This window comes from Coffea eugenioides, chromosome 8 (genome assembly GCF_003713205.1).
Source record: "Coffea eugenioides isolate CCC68of chromosome 8, Ceug_1.0, whole genome shotgun sequence".
In the NCBI taxonomy this organism is placed as follows: Eukaryota; Viridiplantae; Streptophyta; class Magnoliopsida; order Gentianales; family Rubiaceae; genus Coffea; species Coffea eugenioides.
The window spans coordinates 42,473,164-42,493,145 of NC_040042.1; the positions used below are offsets into that span (position 1 = coordinate 42,473,164).

Below are 19,982 nucleotides of genomic sequence, written 5' to 3' on the forward strand. Positions count from 1 at the left end.
AAACGGAGAATACCACCATGTTTACTTTTGTTTCTAGACAATGAGCTCAGCTGATGCTTCCTAACAGGATCCTGAAAGAATGTCACTTCGCAAATATTTCACTGATGTAAGCTAAGTCTCAGTCATCCATTGTGGTCAAGGGGATGAAAAAGGAGCCAATTGCATGAATGCGGTTGTTTAAAAATGAGAAAGGTGTGCATGGTCTTACTGAAGGCATGAAATCGATTACCTAATTGATCATGGAAGGTACACGGTAGACTGGGGCAGAGAAAAGACTAGGAACCATGCTTTGCATCTTTAAGATACCATCGTATGTGTCAGTTCATCAAGCATTTCCTTTACTTCTGTAGAACTATGGACTCATTTAGCGTTTTCATTTTACTCGTCCTCTTTATGAATGCTTTTATGACCTTTACAAGTGAGGCCAAGGTTTACATGGTTTTACTGGACAAAGCTTCTGGTGGCTCCTCCAAGAACACAAAATTATTGTTGAGGTACCAAATGATCTGCTCAAAAGCATAGACAAGAAATCTCTTTCTTTTCATTTTTCTTTCTGTTGCTAGTTATGGGATGTTCTGCTTCACTTCTTAGTCAAATCATCTGCTGAACTTCATGGTAGGAATCAGGAAAAAATAGCCAGTTTCAAAGAGAAGATGGCACAAGAGCATGACGCTTTCCTTGAATCTCTGTTATCCAGAAGTGCCTATACGAAACTGTACAGCTACACCCATCTCCTCAATGGATTTGCGATCGAGGTGTCATCTAAGGAGGTCTGTAATCTGAGGCCATAGCTGAGTTTGGATAGGCATGCTTTTATGTGTATATATATATATATATATATATATATATATATTAATAGTATGTATACTTAATACATATAGATGGGACACTCTTGCTCTACCATTTCTTATTCAGCAAGACATACGTACATCATGTTCAATTGTTTTGATGATTATGTGATATATGCGAACCATGAATGCAGATGTGTGAAGAAGAGCAGTCGTATCATCTGTTTATGTGGAAATTTGAAACTATGCTGCCAATAGAAAAAGCTGTTCATTATGAGATAGAATAATTGCATTAATTTTATTTTTTTTTTGGTTTTGTTTGACATGACTTGCTCAATAATTCAATACTAAAACATGTAAATATTCCCTAGGACATTGACACCCTACGGAATGCTGAAGGAGTTAGGACAATCCATGAAGATGTGAAAATGGAGAAGATGACAACACATACGCCTGACTTTTTAGGGATTCCTACTGGGGTTTGGCCAACACTTGGAGGAGCTCGGACATCAGGGGATGGAGTGGTGATAGGTTTCATTGACACGGGGATAAATCCTTTCCATCCAAGCTTCATGATTCAATCATCAACAGATTCGAGTAGGGGAATATATTCAAAACCTACAAAATATAAAGGGAAATGTGCATCTGGGGAGCAATTCCCTCCAACAGCATGCAATGGTAAGATAGTAGGGGCGCAATATTTTGCAAGAGCTGCAGTTGCTGCCGGTGAATTCAATGCTACCCGTGACTATGCCTCCCCTTTTGATGCTGATGGTCATGGGAGGCAAGTACTACAATGGAGGATTATCTGCATATTTATTGGATCTTGACATGATTTTTACTTAAAGTCATTATTTTTTGCTCAAGCAGAATCTGTTACTAGGTGCATATTTCGGGTTTCTAATATTTGAATTGTCCAGTTATATAACAATACTAGTCCTGTACTCTTAACTCATTGGAAATGGTGCAAATTAAGCAGCCATACAGCTGCAACAGCAGCAGGAAACCACCAAATTCCTGTAATAGCAAATGACTTCAATTATGGTTATGCCAGTGGCATGGCTCCAGGAGCCAGGTAAAAAATATCTGCTTTGATACAGTTCTCTTATAAAAATTTTGAAAGAAAGGAAATCCTAAAGGTTCCCTTTTATTCAAATTCTATAAATGTATATGTAATATGCAAGTCTTCTCTTTTGCTTATACAGGATTGCTATTTATAAAGCTCTGTATGCTTTTGGAGGGTATATGTCTGATGTTGTGGCTGCTGTTGATCAGGTTTCTACTTTAGGAGTCAATGCACATGAAGAAATTCTTATAGATAATTGATTTGTTTCTCAATTAATTTGACATGGAACTTTGATCAAACAACTTTAAAGTAACTTGTAATGTTATTGTCTTGTGCAGGCTGTGGAAGATGGAGTTGACATACTGAATCTTTCTATAGGGCCATCAAAAGTGCCATCTGGACCTTCTGCTTTTCTGAACCTGTTAGAGATGGAGCTTTTATTTGCCACAAAAGCTGGTGTTCTTGTTGTTCAAGCTGCTGGAAATGGAGGGCCTTCTTCCAGTTCTATGCTTTCTTTTAGCCCATGGATCACAAGTGTCGCTGCCTCTATAACTGATCGCAGATACAACTCATCAGTTAGGTTGGGCAATGGACAAAGCTTTTCTGGCACAGGACTTGCACGTAGGTTTGTTGTTAATGGTTAATTTTGTGTATTTGCTTGTCTACACTATCTAAAATGATGAATCTTTACTATTGCATCCTCTAGCAATTTTAACAAGGAGATGTGCTCACTGATTTTCATTTTAGCAGCTCCAACAGTTGGAGAAGTGTTCTTCCCTCTAGCTGCGGCAGCAGATGTTGGGCAAATAAACTCCACTGATGGTCTTCTGACGATTGATAGCTGTCAAAGCTCGGAGCAATTTGTCCGCTCCTTAGTTCAGGGGAAGATAGTTATTTGCACATACACACTTGATTTCGACTCTGAGGCGTCTGGTATTGCCGCAGTTGCAGACACCATGAGTAAAGTTGGCGCTGCTGGCTTCATACTTACAAGGAACCCTGATATTGGTTTTGAGCAGATTAAGGGTGCTGCAGTAACCTTACAAGTTCCTGGAGTCATCTTGAACAATATGGAAGCCTCTTCGGTACTTCAATCAACATTTGTTTATAATACTGAAGTATACTTTCTGTACTTGTATGGAAAACGTTTCGTTACTCTAGCATCTGACAACTCACAAGTGTAAAGGATGATCCGACATACATTAAAGCCCAGTTTATTGCATAAAATTGCATTTGTTATCATTGTAATGCAGCTGATTTTAAATGAAGACCTTCTTCCATTCTCAAAAAATTTTAGATGGAATTGAATCTGTTGACATATATTTTACAAGAAGAAAAGGAAAACATATTATTTCTTCTCTTGCAATGTGTGAGTCAATCCGGGACTTATTTGTTTACTGAAGTAATTTGGCAATAGTGAATTTATGGTTTGCAGAAGTTGTATAAAGACATCTTGTATTACAGGCACTCTGGGAGTACTACAATGCAAATACAATAAGAAGCAGAAACGGAAGAGCCATTGGCTTCAGAGCCACAGCAAGAATTTTGGATGGGAGGCGAGCAATTTACACAGGGCAGGCTCCAACAGTGGCATCATATTCATCAAGAGGCCCTGATGTCAATAATGAACTCTTAGAGAATGCTGATGTCCTCAAACCAAATATCATGGCTCCGGGCTCCTCAATATGGGCGGCCTGGAGCCCAAACAGTGAAGGAGATGCTCACATCAAAGGTATGCAGAAATCCAGTATTCTCAACTCTTTTAGCTAAGTTCGAAGCTGAAACTAGGTAATGGACAGCCTACTTATTTCAGATAAAAACTTGTAACCAATGGTTTAACTTGTATAATATGCCTTCCTTTCATTTATTAATACACATCTGGCAATTAGAACTGCAAAATGATATAGATAAACAGGCAACCTAATTTGGTCTATGTAAACTAGTCTTTTAACGAGACACGTGACATGCTACAATTGTGATCCTTTTCCCAGGTCAAATTTTTGCGCTATTGTCCGGGACAAGCATGGCTACTCCACATATTGCCGGTATTGCAGCTCTAATTAAGCAAAAACACCCACACTGGAATCCTTCAGCTATTATATCAGCAATGACGACAACAGCGGATATAGCTGATCAAACAGGTGCTCCAATACTAGCCCAAAAAACCAAGCAGATATCTGCTGCAACCCCCTTCGACTTTGGAGGTGGTGCTATCAACCCCTCTCGAGCAATTGATCCTGGACTTGTTTTCAACATCAACTTCATGCAATATGTAAAGTTTTTATGCTCAGTTCCAGGTGTTGATGACATGTCTGTTAGACAAGCAGTCGGCGTTTCATGTCCAATTCAGAAGACACGGTGCTCAGATCTGAATACACCGAGTGTTACAGTTTCCAAGTTGATTGGATCAAGGAGGATTCTCAGAAAGGTAACTAATGTTGGTAATGCAGATGAGAAGTATATGCTGATAGTAAAAGAGCCTTTAGGGGTGAAAGTTACTGTGATACCACAGGTTTTTAAGATCAGTGTCAATGCTTCAAGACGTATTACCATTCAGTTTAATGCAACTGAGGCAACAGATGCTTACACATTTGGTGAAATACTGATGCTGGGAGAAAAGAAGCATGTTGTAAGAGTGCCTATGGCTGTCTATGTAAGTAGCACTATAGGATGATGAAGTCAATCCCCTTATACACATAGTATTAGGAAAATTATTACCTCAAAAGCCAATTATCCATTTCCCTTTATCTTTTAGTACCGGTTAACCATTCTGACTGTCCTTTCTTTACAATGAATAAGATTGTAAGAACATTCCTGTTAGATTGTGTTTTCATGCTTATCAGCAAAATGTATCTCAGATGCAGAACTTCTCGCTTTCTGTTATCAGTTGAATTCTGGGAACGAGAGTACAAGAAAATTTTGTAAAATTTCATTCATCCAAATTGATATTAGTGGATCGAACTATTACAGATCAAGCTTCTATAATGCTGTACCTTCCCATTAAACCCCTCCCTTACAAACCATGAGGGGTTAAATAAAAATGAATGGTCTGGTTTGGAGGAGGTAGAAAGCGTCATACATCAACGCTAGGAGGAGACATATCACAAAGCAAGAAAAGAACACTTTTGAGAATAGATATTTATTGAAAGCTACAATTGACACCTCCATTGCTGAAGAATATTTCTAGCGACGTTTCCGTAGTGTTGCAAACATTTTTGATGTAAAACCTTTTCTCCTGTTCACCTGTAACCGGAAGGCATTGAGAAATTGAGGCTTAGTCCTCACATTTTGGGGTAATCTTATAATTTGCCGAACAATAATCTATTGCCCAAGTGAGCAACTTCTGTTTACCTTCTAAGTTGAATATAGAGTTATAGACAACCATGGGTGGATATTAACAGCTCAATATTTTCCAGCATTCCAAATGCCAACTTCCCAAGATTCGATGTCTTTTAAGAAACTAACAAGCTGATAAAATGTTCCTTTGATGGTCAAATACCTGAAAGCTCTTCATAATAGCTTTTATCTTGGTAGCCGTGGATCGATTGTTTGTTCTCTTCGTTTTGTTCTTTGGTTTCTTGTTGTGCGGCATCAACAACGATCTAAAAAAGCCTGGTACCAGCAATTTCCAGTTTCCCATGCAAGTTGGAGTTACTGCATGTCTTCTCTTCTTTTGAACAGCAATCATCTGTCAAGAAATCACAATGGTTGACATTTATATCTCCACACATATGTACATAAATGAAACTCAAAGAGCTTCTAACGAGATAAGGTACAAAATACCACTGGGGAAGTGACAGATAGTTGCAGCTTAGTTGATTTTTAGTGGTAACCTGCCATTTCAAAGATTACGTGATTGAAATTTGAAAAAGAAAATGCTAGTGAAAGAAAGTAGTTTGTCATGGAAATTAGTATAAGAATTGCATTCTCTTTCATGCATTTCTTGGAAGATTATACGTTTGCCATCAGGAAATAATTAAAGATTATCATGAGATCTCAGTATCCACCTGTCTTTCTTTTTAAAGAACCTTCCCTATACTTTTCTCCTCTTCTAGAAACAGTCTTTGGCTTTATCAACTCCAAGAATGCTGTCTTTTTATATCTTTTTTGGGAGATTGGTGTTTCCTATGCTTTAGCAGCATGATGATTGAATAAAATTAAAGTTTCACGTGTCACCTGAGTCATAGGTTGTCGGTGGTGGTTATGATTGGCAACAGGCTTCGGATGCAACAAGGGAGAAGATGCCTGAGATCGAGCCGATTCTCTAAGTTGCCTTGTGTACTCGAGAAGCTGAGCTTTCCTATTGTATCCTCTAGTATTACAATCCTGATGAAGGTGAAGGTGTTGGTGATGATGATGATGGTGCTGAGGCTGACGGCTATTTGATAACAATCTTCTCCTTGATCTAGGCCTCTCTACATATACTGCCACCCAAACTCCTTTCTGTCTGCCAAATGTTGCCTACAGAAATTGTAGTGCAAAACATGATCAAAAGATTCTCATTGCAACATCTCAGAGAATTAGATTCATGATGAAAAAATAAAAAGAAGGGATCATATAACTTACCATAGAGAGATGGGATAGGAGGAGGAATGGTTTGATGAAGAAATTATGCTTTGTAGGAAGAGATGGTGCAAAGAATGTGAAATAAGAATTGGATTATATGGAAAAACCCTGCAGGCCTAGTGATAATGCCAACCTAATTGATTCATATCTAACCGAATGCAGATGTTTCTTTATCTGTTCCTCCAAACATGAGAGCCAAACTTTAATAGAAAACGTTTGAAATCAGAAAACTTTAATAGAAAGTTGAAGCATATAAAGAAAGTGGAATCAACGAAAGCAACCCTAAAACAAGAGGATGAATATTTTTTAAATGCGAATATTTGACCTGCTCAATATTTGCTACCATATTATATTTGTGCTTTTGTTACCAATCATCATTAGCAAACTCCACACGTCATTTTGTTGTTGTCAGACAAATCACCTCCAGCAACAATATTGTTGCCCCTCACCTGTAAATTTTTTACTGCATATATTTTAAGTTACTAGAATGAAAATTGACACCTTATTTCTACTAATCCCATTTTACTAGAATTTATTGCCAAATATTTGGAAAAGAAGAAAAAGAAGTTCAAGAATTTGATTTCTCTTGACCCCAGTTGGACCCTCTTTACACATGATCATGATTATTTTTGGATGAACTCTGAACTTCAATATGCAATGCTGGTATTATGAGGTCTCTGTGCCGACAAAATTATGTGATTGAACATCACATCTCTTACCAAGAACTTTGAATTAGATCATCTGCCTAATCTATTCTCGAAAATAAAATTTGAAGTATCTTGTCTAACATATTGTGTGTTAAAATCCTTTCAAGCCTTTAAACACACACAATTCTTTTCCTTTCAATGCAAGATTATCAAGGATAGAGATAGAGAAAGATTTCTACTCATGACTGTGCATAGTGTTCCTTCTAAAGGGTTGTAATATTACATGCCACCATTATTTTACCTTTTCACCTGCATTGATGATTTGGATGGCAAGTCACCTTTCAACATATAGGAAACTTTTGTATTGCCTATGAATATGATGTATAGACTTTAGTTTTTGTTTGGAAATATAGGTAAAATGCTATTCTCATTTTGTGCAAGGGGCTGAAACTCCATCACATCTTACCAAATGTTGAAAAGTAAATGAGTTCTTGTGTACTGTAGAGGGAAATGTTGATGGCACTCCTCTCTTAAAATGATAAATGCATGGTCAAAAATTGAGGAAACAGGAAAAGTTAGGCATCCGCTTGGTGGATGAGCGACCATTACAATTGCCGGCGGAATTTTAATGTGCCATTCAAGGGTTGGGTGGATTTTTTTTTTTTGGAATTCAATGGCTGTGATTGAATTTGGTAGTAAATCCCAGATTTGAGTAAGCACTCTTTACTTCTCCATATTAGGATTAAGATTAGAGGTCACAATCTGACAGGTTTTGAGGCATTTCAAGCCAAGATATAGTGAAGGATTAACTCGCTAAAAATAAAAATGTTACACAATGAGAATATCAAGGTTCTTATATTGGGAAAGTATAGCAATTTTTAGACATTACAGATTACCTACAACAAAATGGGGAGAACAGAACTTCGGTTCTCCATCAGCACATAAAGACGCAAAATGCCGGACAAAAGCGATGCCAAAAGGAGAAAGCTATCAGAAACATCAACTAGTCTTTCATAGAACTGCTTGAGGTCTCATCTTGCCAAGTTGCTTGCCATTGCTTGTCATAGAATGTTGATTCTTCCAGTAGCTTTTTAACTGTTTCTATGTCCTCATTCTTTCGGATCACAAGAACACCAACTACAGCTACAAATAACAATGTTTTGCAGAAGAAATTGCCCATTTGGTCGACAAGTCCTACCCCTGTTAAACTATCCACCACGTAAGCCATAAAGAAACCAATCATTGCCGCACGACCTGCAAGAATTTTGTACAGCACCATCAGTTATAAGTACAGTCAACTAGTATGCTTTGATTTCTGTGTAATTATCAAAACTCAGAAGATAGGTGTACAATGGAGACTAATCACCATTAAGCAGTTCAGCTTCAGGAAGATGGTACCGCTTAATCCATGCCCACCACGGAATAATGGAAGTATCAAAAACTATAGGGTTATCATTGTTTGATGATTCTGGGTTATCTTGTAGCCATTTTCTTCTCCTAGCCTCTGCAGAAGATTAGTAAAACAATTTGAAGAAGAACACGGAGCAAAAGAACCCCAGCAGGTGCTACCATAAAAGTAGGAAAATATTTCCTTCCCTTTGAGACTACATGGAGCAAAAGTTGGTTGGAGGATACACCAAATAAAGTGAAATGTCAACAGCTCACACATATATCATGGACCTCTTGCGGTTGAAAAAGTAGATTAACTTGTATAGGAAAAAAGAAGTTAAATAAAAACATTTGATTTGCAACCTGTAACCAGGTAAATCAAAAGCATGACTTTAAAGTGGAAAACACGTCCAAACTTTGTTTCTTTTTCTTGCAAAGACAGTACTGTATACAAAAGCTGGTTAGAATTATTTATGATGATCTTGTAAAACATCCAAATAGTCAAACACTGCAAAGAATTCGCCAAATGTAGACTCAAAGGAAAAAAAAAAAAAAAAAAAAAAAAAAAACATTGCCCACAGTACCAGGGTTCATTTGGTTGGCAGATTCGATGATTTTCCTTGTGCTCTTAAGAAAGTGCATTTGTAACTTGATATGAGAAAAAAGTGCGGCACTTTAGAATAGCCCACTAAAGCATTATACAAGCTATCTTTCAAATATTTGTCACTTCCACGGTTACCTGCTAATAATTAAAATTTGTTAAAAGCATGTTAATGCATTTGCACATAGGAGATCATATCTTCTTCTCACAGATCAATTTCTTTTTCCTCATCCAAGCTTATTTCTCATAGGGCATCCATAAGTATATAAAATTTCTCAAGACAGAATGGATTGAAAAATGGCAATCATAATACCAGCACCAAGCGAGATTGCACTCAAACCATGAATATTTTTTTTTGAAAGGTAGTCTTTCTCATTATCCAATAGCAAACAAAAAGAATGCAAGAGGAAGAAATCCTGACATCTTGAGCTTCAAAGTTTTACCACTTTAAATCTTCAAAAACTAGGCAAGATGCAGTGAAAACAATGGTCCTTTACCTCATTCCCCCTCGAAAACTTTGGTCATTTTACCTCATTCCCCCTTGTTGCTCTGTTCTCTTTCTATACCACGTAATATACATGGAGATTTCCACTGTATTAAGTTATAAAACATACATCATAATTATCATAAATGCACCAGAATATTTTCAGGATAAAATTGCAAAGAATGATACTTTTGTTAGTATACTTCACAAAATTGTCATCTTCTCTACACGCACTTTGGCAGGATATAACTTTGAAAAACAACATCACATTACTTCATCTTAATTTATCGTATGAACCAGAATAGTAACTGAATTAGTGAAGCTATTTCCTCGGATGATCACAGAAAATTCAAAAGACCAAATACAAATATTTTGTCTACGGATTCAATTCTGTAATTGCCTGTATGACCTGTCCGCTAAAAATGCATCATATAAACTCAGACTAAAGCAAACATCCAAAAACTAATAGTACAATTCTTAAATTCATTTGTTCTATTTTCTACTATATAAAACTAACACATTTTCTACATCCAACAAGAAACAACCTCCCAAATTCAACATTTGTTAGACAGAGAATCATTTATAAAACTCATACGAAAAATCAATTGATAATTATCATCAGCCAAGCACCCCCGCCTGCAAAAACACACATTTAAGGTAAGAAATTCACCAGCATCAATTACAGCATCCCAATCAGTTTTCCCATCTTTCTGAAATTGGGTTAAGTCCCAAGTCCCACCAATCCATCTGGGGTCTTGAAAAGCAGTCACCGGCGCCGGAGCAGCGGTTGCATCCACTGCCACCGACCCATTGGACCCCAAAGACTCCTCCTTTTTATCCTCAGAAACCTTCTCTTCAGCAGCAGCAGGCTTATCCTCCTCTACAATTGCAGCAGTAGAAGTTGAACCAGCTCCATTTTCAGCAAATACCCAAAAAGGGGGCTGCTTTTTGGGTCTCAAAGAGATAAAATGCCTCAGGGCCAATTGGGTTTTGGCAGTAGAATGTGGTGAGGAGGGAGATGGAAGGTGGGTTGCGGGCGGAGATGAGAATAAGGCGATGGACATTGTTAATAACGATGAACAGAACGGTGGAAGCAAGTTTTCCAGAGGGAAATTGGAAAAGGAGATAGTTGTGAGTTCAGAACATTGTGATCTATGGGATATCCTTAGCCGCAGAATTTTGGGAGTTTTATATCTTGGCTTTTGCTACCAGCTGGTAGCAGTAGTATTTCCTTTCCTATTCTAGGTAGCAATAGAATAATAGACTTTAGAGTCCCATTTTATATACTTATTGACGTTTATTATTACTACTAGTTTTTCATATAAAAAAGAACTCATAGCTCGTAGTACTCTGGGTCTGTTTGGTTATCAAAATTTGTAAAAATATATATATATATTTTTTGTTTATATTATAAATGCAATTTTAAATCATCTTTTTATGTTACATACATCACATTATAAAAAAAAAACTCTGGTAGTATTTCAGATAAAATATATAAGGTTTACTTGTAAGTCTGATTGGATTTAACACAAAAAATCGACATTTGTTTTCCTTTTTATTGACCATTATCATGATAAAAACAATTATCTATGAAATGAAACTTGGTGACTTGAAGACATCTCGGCTCTTGGCTTGGTAAAAAAACTGAGAAGTTAGATTTTATACATTTTAGACATGAGTAGTATATGGCCAATGTTTGAGATAAGAGCACAAAAGGAAAACCACTATGTGGAGTTTTTGGATCCTAAGAAACTTGATGATGCAATAAAAGAAGTTATTTATTTGTGGGGGAAAGAGATGAATTGAATGGTATGGGAGAAGGGAGTGTCAAATGGGAAGTTTTAAATTTGCACAAAAAAAAAGTTATTTGCTTTTATCCGAGTTAAACTTTATCAAGATAGTGAAATTTTGCATAAACTTCAGGTGCCATTTATGATTTCTTTCCGGGAACTGTAAAAAGAAAAATTTTATTATTTTTTTTATCCAAGTTAAACTTCATCGATCATAATGAAAATTTGCATAAATTTAGAGTTGTAAATGAGTCGAGTGGAATCGAGTATCTCATATTTGAACTCTATTGATTAAAATACTCGAATAAGACTCACGGTTGTTCAATAATATTGGAGCTCCAAATCTATGTTAGGTTCGGTTCATTAACTAAAATTCTAATTCGAATTCAACTCATTTAACATAAACGAACTGTTCGCGAACAAGTTTTAGAAGTTCAAACCTAGATTCTTTCTCTCACAAAATTGATTCAATCTGCTTGTCTATAGCATTAACTATTAAGGAATATCATGTTTGAGACTTACATAGGTTGGAAAGCCTGGAATAGGAATTAGGAATACAGTACGAACCCTAAATTTAGTGAAATGATAATTAAACCCATATTCGCAAACGATCGTTTAAATTTATGAACGAGCTAATATTTGTTCGATTACTTATCGAGTCAGAGAATATTTGTTTAACTCGACCCATATAAAATTTTGAACCAACCATTATCGAACATGAAAGAGTCTAAACAAGTTTATAAGCTACCCAACAACTCTGTTCATTTAACAGTACTACATAAACTTTAGGTGCCATTTATGATTTCTTTCCAAGAACTGTATGATAATTTATGTCCTCCAGTTTGCGACTTCATTGGATTTTGAATTTCTTTGTCTGCCAGCAAGGAGGAAGCAAACAATCCTGGACGCTACTTGCCTGTATGGACCCGACTTGGAGCAAGGGGTTGGCAACAAATTAGAGACAATTTGTTACAAGACGATCATAAAGTATAGAGACAATTAAAGGAGGAAGACAAACGAGCACAAATGACGTCAGAATCAACACGCGTAGTTTAGTTGGTAAGAATCACTTCCTTTCATTGTCAATATGAAGATTACATTGATAATAAGTTTTAAGTACTCGTAAGTAAGTAGGGCTACAAACGAGTCGAGCCGAGTCGAGTTTTGAGCTAATCGAGCCGAGTCTCGACTGAATTTTACCAAGCTCGAGCTCGACGAGCCGGCAATTTTCAAGCTCGAGCTCGACTCGAATCAAATCGAGCCGAGCTCGAGCTCGAAAAAAATAAAAGATAATTATTTTATTTTTTAAAAAATAAATAAAATAATATTTTTTTTAATAAATAATAAAATATTAAGGATATATATGTAATTTTACTATGAAAATAAAAAATAAAAAAATATATATATAATATACGTAATTTTATTATTAAATAAAAATAAAAATAAAAATAAAAAAAATATATATATACTCAAGCTCGCGAGCCGGTTCGCGAGCTAATGAACTTAATATTCTGAGCTCGAGTGGGCTCGAGCTCGACTCGAGCGGCTCGATTCGTTTGGGTGAGCGGCTCAATTCGTTTGCAGCCCTACTTGTAAGGGACATTTTGTTTTGAAATATGCCTTGACACATACTCGAATCAGAGCAAAAATTACCTAAATTTTTTTTACCCAAAAAAAAAAAAGAGGATGGCATGAGAATTAACTTTATACAAGAATTCTGGGGTGGGAAGGGGTTAAATAAATAAATTAAAAAGAAAATCTCTTTATACAAGAGTTCCAGCAGGGCCTTTAATAGTGGAAACAAGGAAGCATGATTTGTTGGATAGTTTAGAATTTTAGCAATTCACGACTTTACCACCGAAAGCATGAAGGCGTAATTACTATAAACAAACTCGCGTTTTCAAGAGTTGGAATTGCTTTCTCTTAATCCGGTTAAACATTCAACGTCTTCCTCCTGATAAACATTGATTTAAATATATGAAATCAATTCAGCAAAACTAGTTTACACCAAAATGTAATTCCAAATTTAGGACAAAATGCAAATCCATTACAGAGTTATCATACATTCCTCCTCTCATTTCCACAAAGCTAATTCATGTTATGCATTGGCCACATTTTGGCTGCCATGGAGACACTGGTGGATTGGAAGATTCTCTAACTTGAGCTCCTAATGACCGGATGATTTGATCAACTATTCAGTTTATAATCTGCTTACTCTGTGTTGCATTTTAAGCCGGTAACCAAACTGGATAATTCTTTCTACCCCCTTGATGGGGATTTGGTAAAGGGAGTTTGTAGCTAGCAGAGACAGCCTGGGCAGCCACCAAGCATCATAGAATAGAGCTTTTGCAATAAACAGGAAAATCCTCACTCCAAATGCAACAGAAATGACAAACCAGGAAATAATGATCAAGAACTTAGTACTCTTACTCAGCTCTGCTATGATCTGAATTGCATTAAGATAGCTGTAGGTTAGAAAAACTAGAGAAATGTGAAGACCTAATATATAAGGCCGACCTGGGAGCACCGAGAAAATTACCATAGTTGCAAAAACGAAAGCCACGGTATTGCCAGCTATGAACTCATTGAAATTGTGGTAGCTCATAACTACTTTTCCAGCCACTTGTTTCGCCTGGAATTGTTTTCGGAGATCATATACGTCAAGATTGGCTCTGTTATTAGCTGAATTGATTCTAGAGACTGTTTGATTGGTGATTTCTGCATTCCCTTGCCAAAATCCACCAGGAGGCTGGAGTATTCCCTGGAAAGCAGCTGTGACAATTAAAACTGCAACAACTAGTATAACATTGCGCATGTCGAAGGACATTTCCTTTTCCATGTAAATTAGTAGCCTGAGTGGTCTCTCAGCAAAACCCTCTCTCGATCTCAAGAACTGAGGAAGAACTTCCATTGGTGGGATGAGGGCTGCAGATCTGCCTCCACCGCGTTGCAAGATTTCTTTAATCTGAAGGTTTTGCTTTTGCACGGCGATGTCCAAAGCTGTTAAATTTTTTGAATTCAACGAATTTGTTTTGACTTTGTGAATTAACTTCTTCACAACCTGCGCTAGGAAAGATGTACCATTTCAGTTCTCTTCAAGAAAGCAAATTATGCCAGATTCATTTATAAAGCATTGAATATTGACTAGGGGTGTACAGCATCTGGGATGGGACAGGTACATACAGTTGGCTGGTGCAATTGTTGTAGTTGTACTTTGCTTAAAATTTGATATTTCTCTTATAGACACGATCGATTGCACTCATGAAAGGAATTGGTGTGCACAAATAAAATTATACATGAGATTATGTACAAAAATGCAACATGGCATGACCGTAACAAAACCGCAGCCTTGCCTGCCGAGAGTCCCTAACCTGTGTGCACAAAAAAATGCCTGATGTAGATAGTAAGGTTGTCTGCATTTAACTAGCCTACCATATACCCATATATTCCATTACCTATTTTTAAAATCCTTTCGTATCCTAGAATTTTATCTAATGAAATGACATTCAATGCTATTCGATTTATATCATTGTGATGTGGTGAACCTATATATATGGGCAAGAAAGAGATACTAAGAGCTAAATAGTTTGATAATCGATAAAGGAAGGAACAAGAAGAATACCTCAGCCTGTTCAGTTTCAACTGCAATGTGCAATGCAGTATTTCTGTGCTCATCCTTGAAACCGAGCACATCTTCCCTGTTCCTTCTCAACAGCCATCCCAGAAGGACGTCAAGTGCCTCGAGCTTTCTCTCTTTTACAGCAATATGGACTGCAGATTGGAACTTATTCGTCAAATCATCAATTGCATTTGGGCAAACACACAGGAATTCAGCCAAAAGTTCCAAATTATTTTCTTTTACTGCATGATGCAGAGCGGTCATCCTTTCCCTCCCTTTTACTCGGATGAGCTCAGCGTCTAATTTTATTAAGGCTAGTGCAGTTTCATTTTTCCTCCTCCTCCTCTCTTCAGGTTCATCTGCTTCATCTATAATTGCCCCATGAAGAGGGCTTAGCCCTTGAGGGTTCAGCTTCCTACCAAATGATGGCATCAATGTCATTAGTTCAATGGCAAAATCGACTTGGCCTGCTTTTGCAGCTTCGTGCAAAGGAGTGTGAACAAATTGGACTTTGTTGAAGCTGTCCAAAATCTCAGGATCCTTCTCAATGAGCTTATACAAGGCATCAATGTTTCCCTCTCCACTGGCAGCCTTAAGAGCTTCCTCCATGAATTGTTTCTCTCTTCCTAACTACTTGGGGCTTCTATAGATGTTGCTTAGCCTAATTTAAGTATGATAGATCAGTAGTATGGTTTAGAAAAAGCAGCAAAGTATAGAAAGAAATAGTGGTTCAACAACTATTGCTAGTATCTAGCTCGTTATAGAATATTAAACTTGCTTGTGGGGGGGATAAAGACAATAATAAAGCTGTAAAAGGTTGGCCGAATAAAGTTACTTTGTCAAAGCCATAACTCATGGTCCATGGATCATGCCCTCACAAGTTGTGTTTTTTCCTAATCAAATCCGTTCATGTAATTTTTAGAATTTTTTGAACTTGGACAACATGAACATAAACTTGAATTTGTATAATTTTACACAATAAATGTATAATTTTACACCAAATATAATAAAAATCACGCGAATAAATCTGGATTGGACACAACTCAACTTGTGTGAGTCCCTTATGCTTGCTGCATAGGATTCAATTATGTCATTCTAGTACTACTATATTTTAAATTCTCCCTTCTTGTTGTGTGGGAAATGATAGATCATTTTCAACTTCTTTTTTAAATTATATACATTACATCATAAAAAAAATTATTATAACATATGTGAAAAACAAAGAAAAAGAAAAGGGAACGTGTAAAACTTGAGACAACAAACTAGAGGTTATCGAATGCAGGGGCAGAGTATGATATAAGCTTGTCATTTCAGCGAATTCCTTTTTCTAACCGGTCCGGTACGTCTGCATCTCTTTACTAAAGAGGCTTGCAAGGGAATCACAATACTTTGGAGCAAGATTTGAGGAATAAAGCTTAATTCGTCGTGACTCATGTTTTGATCCTATCATGCAAACAACCATTTGTGTAGCAGCTATGAGCAAGTATAATATGTGAAACCAAAATCAAAATACATTATTTGCCTTTTTGTGATCTAAAATTCCAAATAATTGACTTTGAGTAGAATAGAGAATAAAAGGAAAAATGAATTTGTTATATAAAAGGAAAAATAACACTCAAAAGTAAGATTAAAAAATGCCCCCAAGCTAAATAGCTAAGAGTTTACGGATTCATGAATTTTACTTCAAAATTCAAGGGTGCAAATGAACATGAGACTTTTACTACCACCGTCTTTAACTAAAGATGCAACGGTGTGATGACCAAAGGCTTAAAATTGAGCTAGATGAAAGCATTAGTGTTTTTCTTTTATTTGTATTTCTTCTTTTGTGGTACAAATTAAATCTATGTTCTTTTTTTTTTCCCACCTAGCTCATATGTTACTAGTTTCTCAAATAGAAAGGTAATAATAGTTACAGCATAAATATTTTCCTTTGACTCCAGAATGGTAACATAATATTCAACTAAAGATTGGAGGTCATTTTAGTCTTTTTGTTTGACTTACACTAACATTTCCTTTTGACCACTCGTTATAGGGGGCAAGTGATGATAAAATTTTTCAAGGTGCCAAAATGAAACAGGTTTCATACTACAGGGGGCACAGTGTAATTAACGCTGATTGTAACAATAATAGTAAACTATACTCGTTTTAGAGTGTTATAATTTCACGTACTTTTGCTCGACTCATAATTTTCTTTTTTATTTCTGTCATTCTTAATTTCTTTTATTCTCAATCTTGTTTTAGAGTGTTAACGCCGTGCGTATTGGTGATTGGGAAGCCATTCTTCAAGAAAAAAAAAAAAAGAGTAACCCACCCGGTTATTGATAGAGAGGATACAAATCAAGTCTGCAAATACAATCCATATATTAATCCTATTTCTTATTTCACTTCTTAGCATTGTTACATTAATGATGACAAATCAACTAAAAGAGTGATCACACTCGATCTCCTCTTATTTCATCAAGCAAATTAAGGGTTGTACATACCAAACCACCCACACATCCACTGGCTGGAATGGAAATTTTCTAACTTGAACTCATGATGGTTCGATCAAATATCCTCAGTCAATTTCTTCAGTTTCTAATCTGCTCACTTTATGGTGCAGCATAAGCCGATTAGCGAATCGATTAAGACTTCTAGCCACCGGGTTTGTAGGAATTTGGTAGAAAGTGTTTGTAGCTAGTACATACAACTTGGGCAGCCACCATGCATCATTGAATATTGACTTGGCAATGTGCATGTAAAATCTCAACACAAGGACACCACAAATGAATAACCCGATAACAATGAGGAGGGACGTAGTAAGCAAATTCTGGTCTGATATGATACCGACCGCAGCGAGATAGGCGTAGGTCAGAAAAAGCAGAGAAATATGAAGACTATATATATAAGGCCGAGCAGGGAGTGCCCAGAAAACCACCAGAATTGCAGAAACGAAAGCCACAGTATTTCCTCCCATAAAGTCCCTGAAATCGCTGGGGCTCATGATAACTTTTCCAACCACATCATGTTTCACATGCTGTTGTTTTCGAAAATTATATACGTGGAATTTGGTACTGTTACCAGATCGGTTGAATGTCGAGACTTTTTGACTCGGTTCTCCATTCCCTTGCCAAAACCCACCTGGAGGCTGGAGTGCTCCCTGGAAAGTAGCTGTGATAATTAACACGGCTACAACTAAGATAACGTTGCGCATGTCCAGGGACATTTCTTTGTCCACGTGAATTAGGTATCCGATTGGTTTCTCAAAGGGACCCTGTTTTGATTTCAAAAACTCGTGGAGGGGTTCCTTCTTGGGGAGCGAATCTGCAGATCTACCTCCTCGATGTTTCAAGAACTTTCTTATGTTCCCGTTTCGCTTTTGCACTGCGATGTCCAAAGCCGTCAATCTTTTTGAATTCAGTGAATTTCTGTTGACTTTTGAACTTAACTTCTTCACAACCTGTACAAGGACAAGTAATTTCATCTATTAGGCCTAATAACGTTATATAAACAGAAGCCGATAATACCAGCCTATGATCATAGCTATGTATTTTGTCCCCCATAGTCAAAGCCTTTTGCATCCAGTAATACTTTTACCTAATGAAATGAAGTCTCTACCCACCCTATTCAAAATTAGATTGCAGTACTGTTGGAATTGAGTATACATATATTGCTAAATGTCACTCAACTAAAGGGTTCTGAGGCTACTACAATACATGAACATGTTTTCTGGTAGGCACATAATTTTAGTGGTTGCTGCATGATCGATTGTACATACTTGGATGCTATAGGAAATAAACAAGAAACACATATACCTCCAACTGTTCCGTTTCTACTGCAATATGCAATGCAGTATTTCGATCATTGTCCTTGAAACGGAGCACCCTTTCTTTGTTCCTTCTCGAGAGCCATCCCAGGAGGACATCAAGTGCACCGGACTTTCGCTCTTGTACAGCAATATGAACAGCAGACTGGTGCTTAATCGTCAAATCATTGATGGATTTCGGACAAGCACACAAGAACTCAGCCAAAAGTTCCAGATTATCTTCTATGACGGCATAATGCAAAGGAGTCATCCTTGCCCTCCCTTTTACTCGGACCAGCTCGGCGTCTAGCTTTATCAGCGCCGTCGCAGTTTCATTTTTCCTCGCCCTCTCTTCAGGTTCATGTGCTTCTGACATTACTGCCAGATGAAGAGGGCTTAGCCCTTGAGGGTTCAGCTTCTTGGCAAATGACGGCATCAATGTCATCAGTTCAATGGCAAACTCAGTTTGCCCAGCTCTTGCAGCTTTGTGCAAAGGAGTGTCAACATATTCGACCACGTTGATGCTGCTCAAGATTTCAGGAGCCTGCTGAATCAGATCATACAAGGCATCAACATTGCCCTCTCTACTAGCAGCGTTGAGAGCTTCTCTACGAGCAGCGTTAAGAGCTTCCTCCATGAATGTTCCACTCTTTCTAAATATGGGCTTCTATATCTTGTCTAGAAAAAGAATGGCCAGAAATGGAATTATGACTAGGCTGTACGATAGTTTCAAATTAAGGAACAGCAAAGTATGCGTATAAAACTGGTGATATCTCTTTGGAGACACGCTATACATTGATTAGAAGTTGTATATTTATAGTACCTGTTCATAATAGAACATTACACATGCGTGTGATATAGATAAAGATGACGGTACGGATTGATAGAATAAAGTAATCACTTGTGGCGCACGCATGTTTTGTACGCTGTACATAAGAGTCATCTGTTATCACAGTTTTGGTTTTCATTGTTACTGCTCCTGTCATGCCATGCAAATTGCCATTTCTTTTTTAGCAGCTCTGAGCAATTCTGATATGTCAAAACGTTGCTCGCAATGCTAATTATATTGTTCAAGATAAACTACATGAGGCATAATTTTCTCTAAAACTGGTTTACTAATGAGCAATTTACCAGATGGAGTGGTTTAGTTACCTTCACGGCTTGTTCGGAACATATACTTTGTACAGACAAAAGTCAGTAATTGACTTTGAGTGGAACACAGTTAAATAATATATACGAATCTTGGAA

At 37.0% G+C, this 19,982-nt stretch overlaps 4 protein-coding genes across 5 annotated transcripts; 1 reads left to right on the forward strand and 3 right to left on the reverse strand.

Moving 5' to 3' along the window:
* The first annotated feature begins 354 nt into the window (after positions 1-354).
* LOC113780826 (subtilisin-like protease SBT2.6) lies at positions 355-4,577 on the forward strand. The gene is made up of 9 exons (XM_027326606.1): positions 355-494; positions 620-770; positions 1,160-1,572; positions 1,768-1,863; positions 1,994-2,063; positions 2,193-2,475; positions 2,605-2,939; positions 3,319-3,586; positions 3,846-4,577. The coding sequence occupies exons 1-9, from the start codon at positions 355-357 to the stop codon at positions 4,526-4,528; spliced, it is 2,439 nt and encodes an 812-aa protein (XP_027182407.1). The 3' UTR covers positions 4,529-4,577.
* Positions 4,578-7,877: 3,300 nt separating this feature from the next.
* Positions 7,878-12,127, reverse strand: LOC113780827 (light-harvesting complex-like protein 3 isotype 2, chloroplastic). Its single transcript, XM_027326607.1, has 4 exons — positions 12,080-12,127; positions 10,212-10,746; positions 8,434-8,571; positions 7,878-8,321 (listed from the first exon to the last, which is right to left on the reverse strand). Exons 1-4 carry the CDS (start codon positions 12,125-12,127, stop codon positions 8,071-8,073), a joined length of 972 nt encoding a protein of 323 aa, XP_027182408.1. The 3' UTR covers positions 7,878-8,070.
* A 1,235-nt stretch (positions 12,128-13,362) lies between these two features.
* Positions 13,363-15,562, reverse strand: LOC113781563 (ankyrin repeat-containing protein BDA1-like). 2 transcript variants are annotated; one of them, XM_027327518.1, is made up of 3 exons: positions 14,954-15,562; positions 13,871-14,392; positions 13,363-13,777 (listed from the first exon to the last, which is right to left on the reverse strand). In XM_027327518.1, exons 1-3 carry the CDS (start codon positions 15,557-15,559, stop codon positions 13,532-13,534), a joined length of 1,374 nt encoding a protein of 457 aa, XP_027183319.1. In that variant the 5' UTR covers positions 15,560-15,562; the 3' UTR covers positions 13,363-13,531. The 2 variants fall into 2 exon arrangements, with proteins under 2 accessions (XP_027183319.1, XP_027183318.1); XM_027327517.1 differs by having other exon boundaries at positions 13,363-14,392.
* A 1,679-nt stretch (positions 15,563-17,241) lies between these two features.
* Positions 17,242-19,371, reverse strand: LOC113780828 (ankyrin repeat-containing protein BDA1-like). Its single transcript, XM_027326608.1, has 2 exons — positions 18,745-19,371; positions 17,242-18,389 (listed from the first exon to the last, which is right to left on the reverse strand). Exons 1-2 carry the CDS (start codon positions 19,369-19,371, stop codon positions 17,508-17,510), a joined length of 1,509 nt encoding a protein of 502 aa, XP_027182409.1. The 3' UTR covers positions 17,242-17,507.
* Positions 19,372-19,982: the final 611 nt, after the last annotated feature.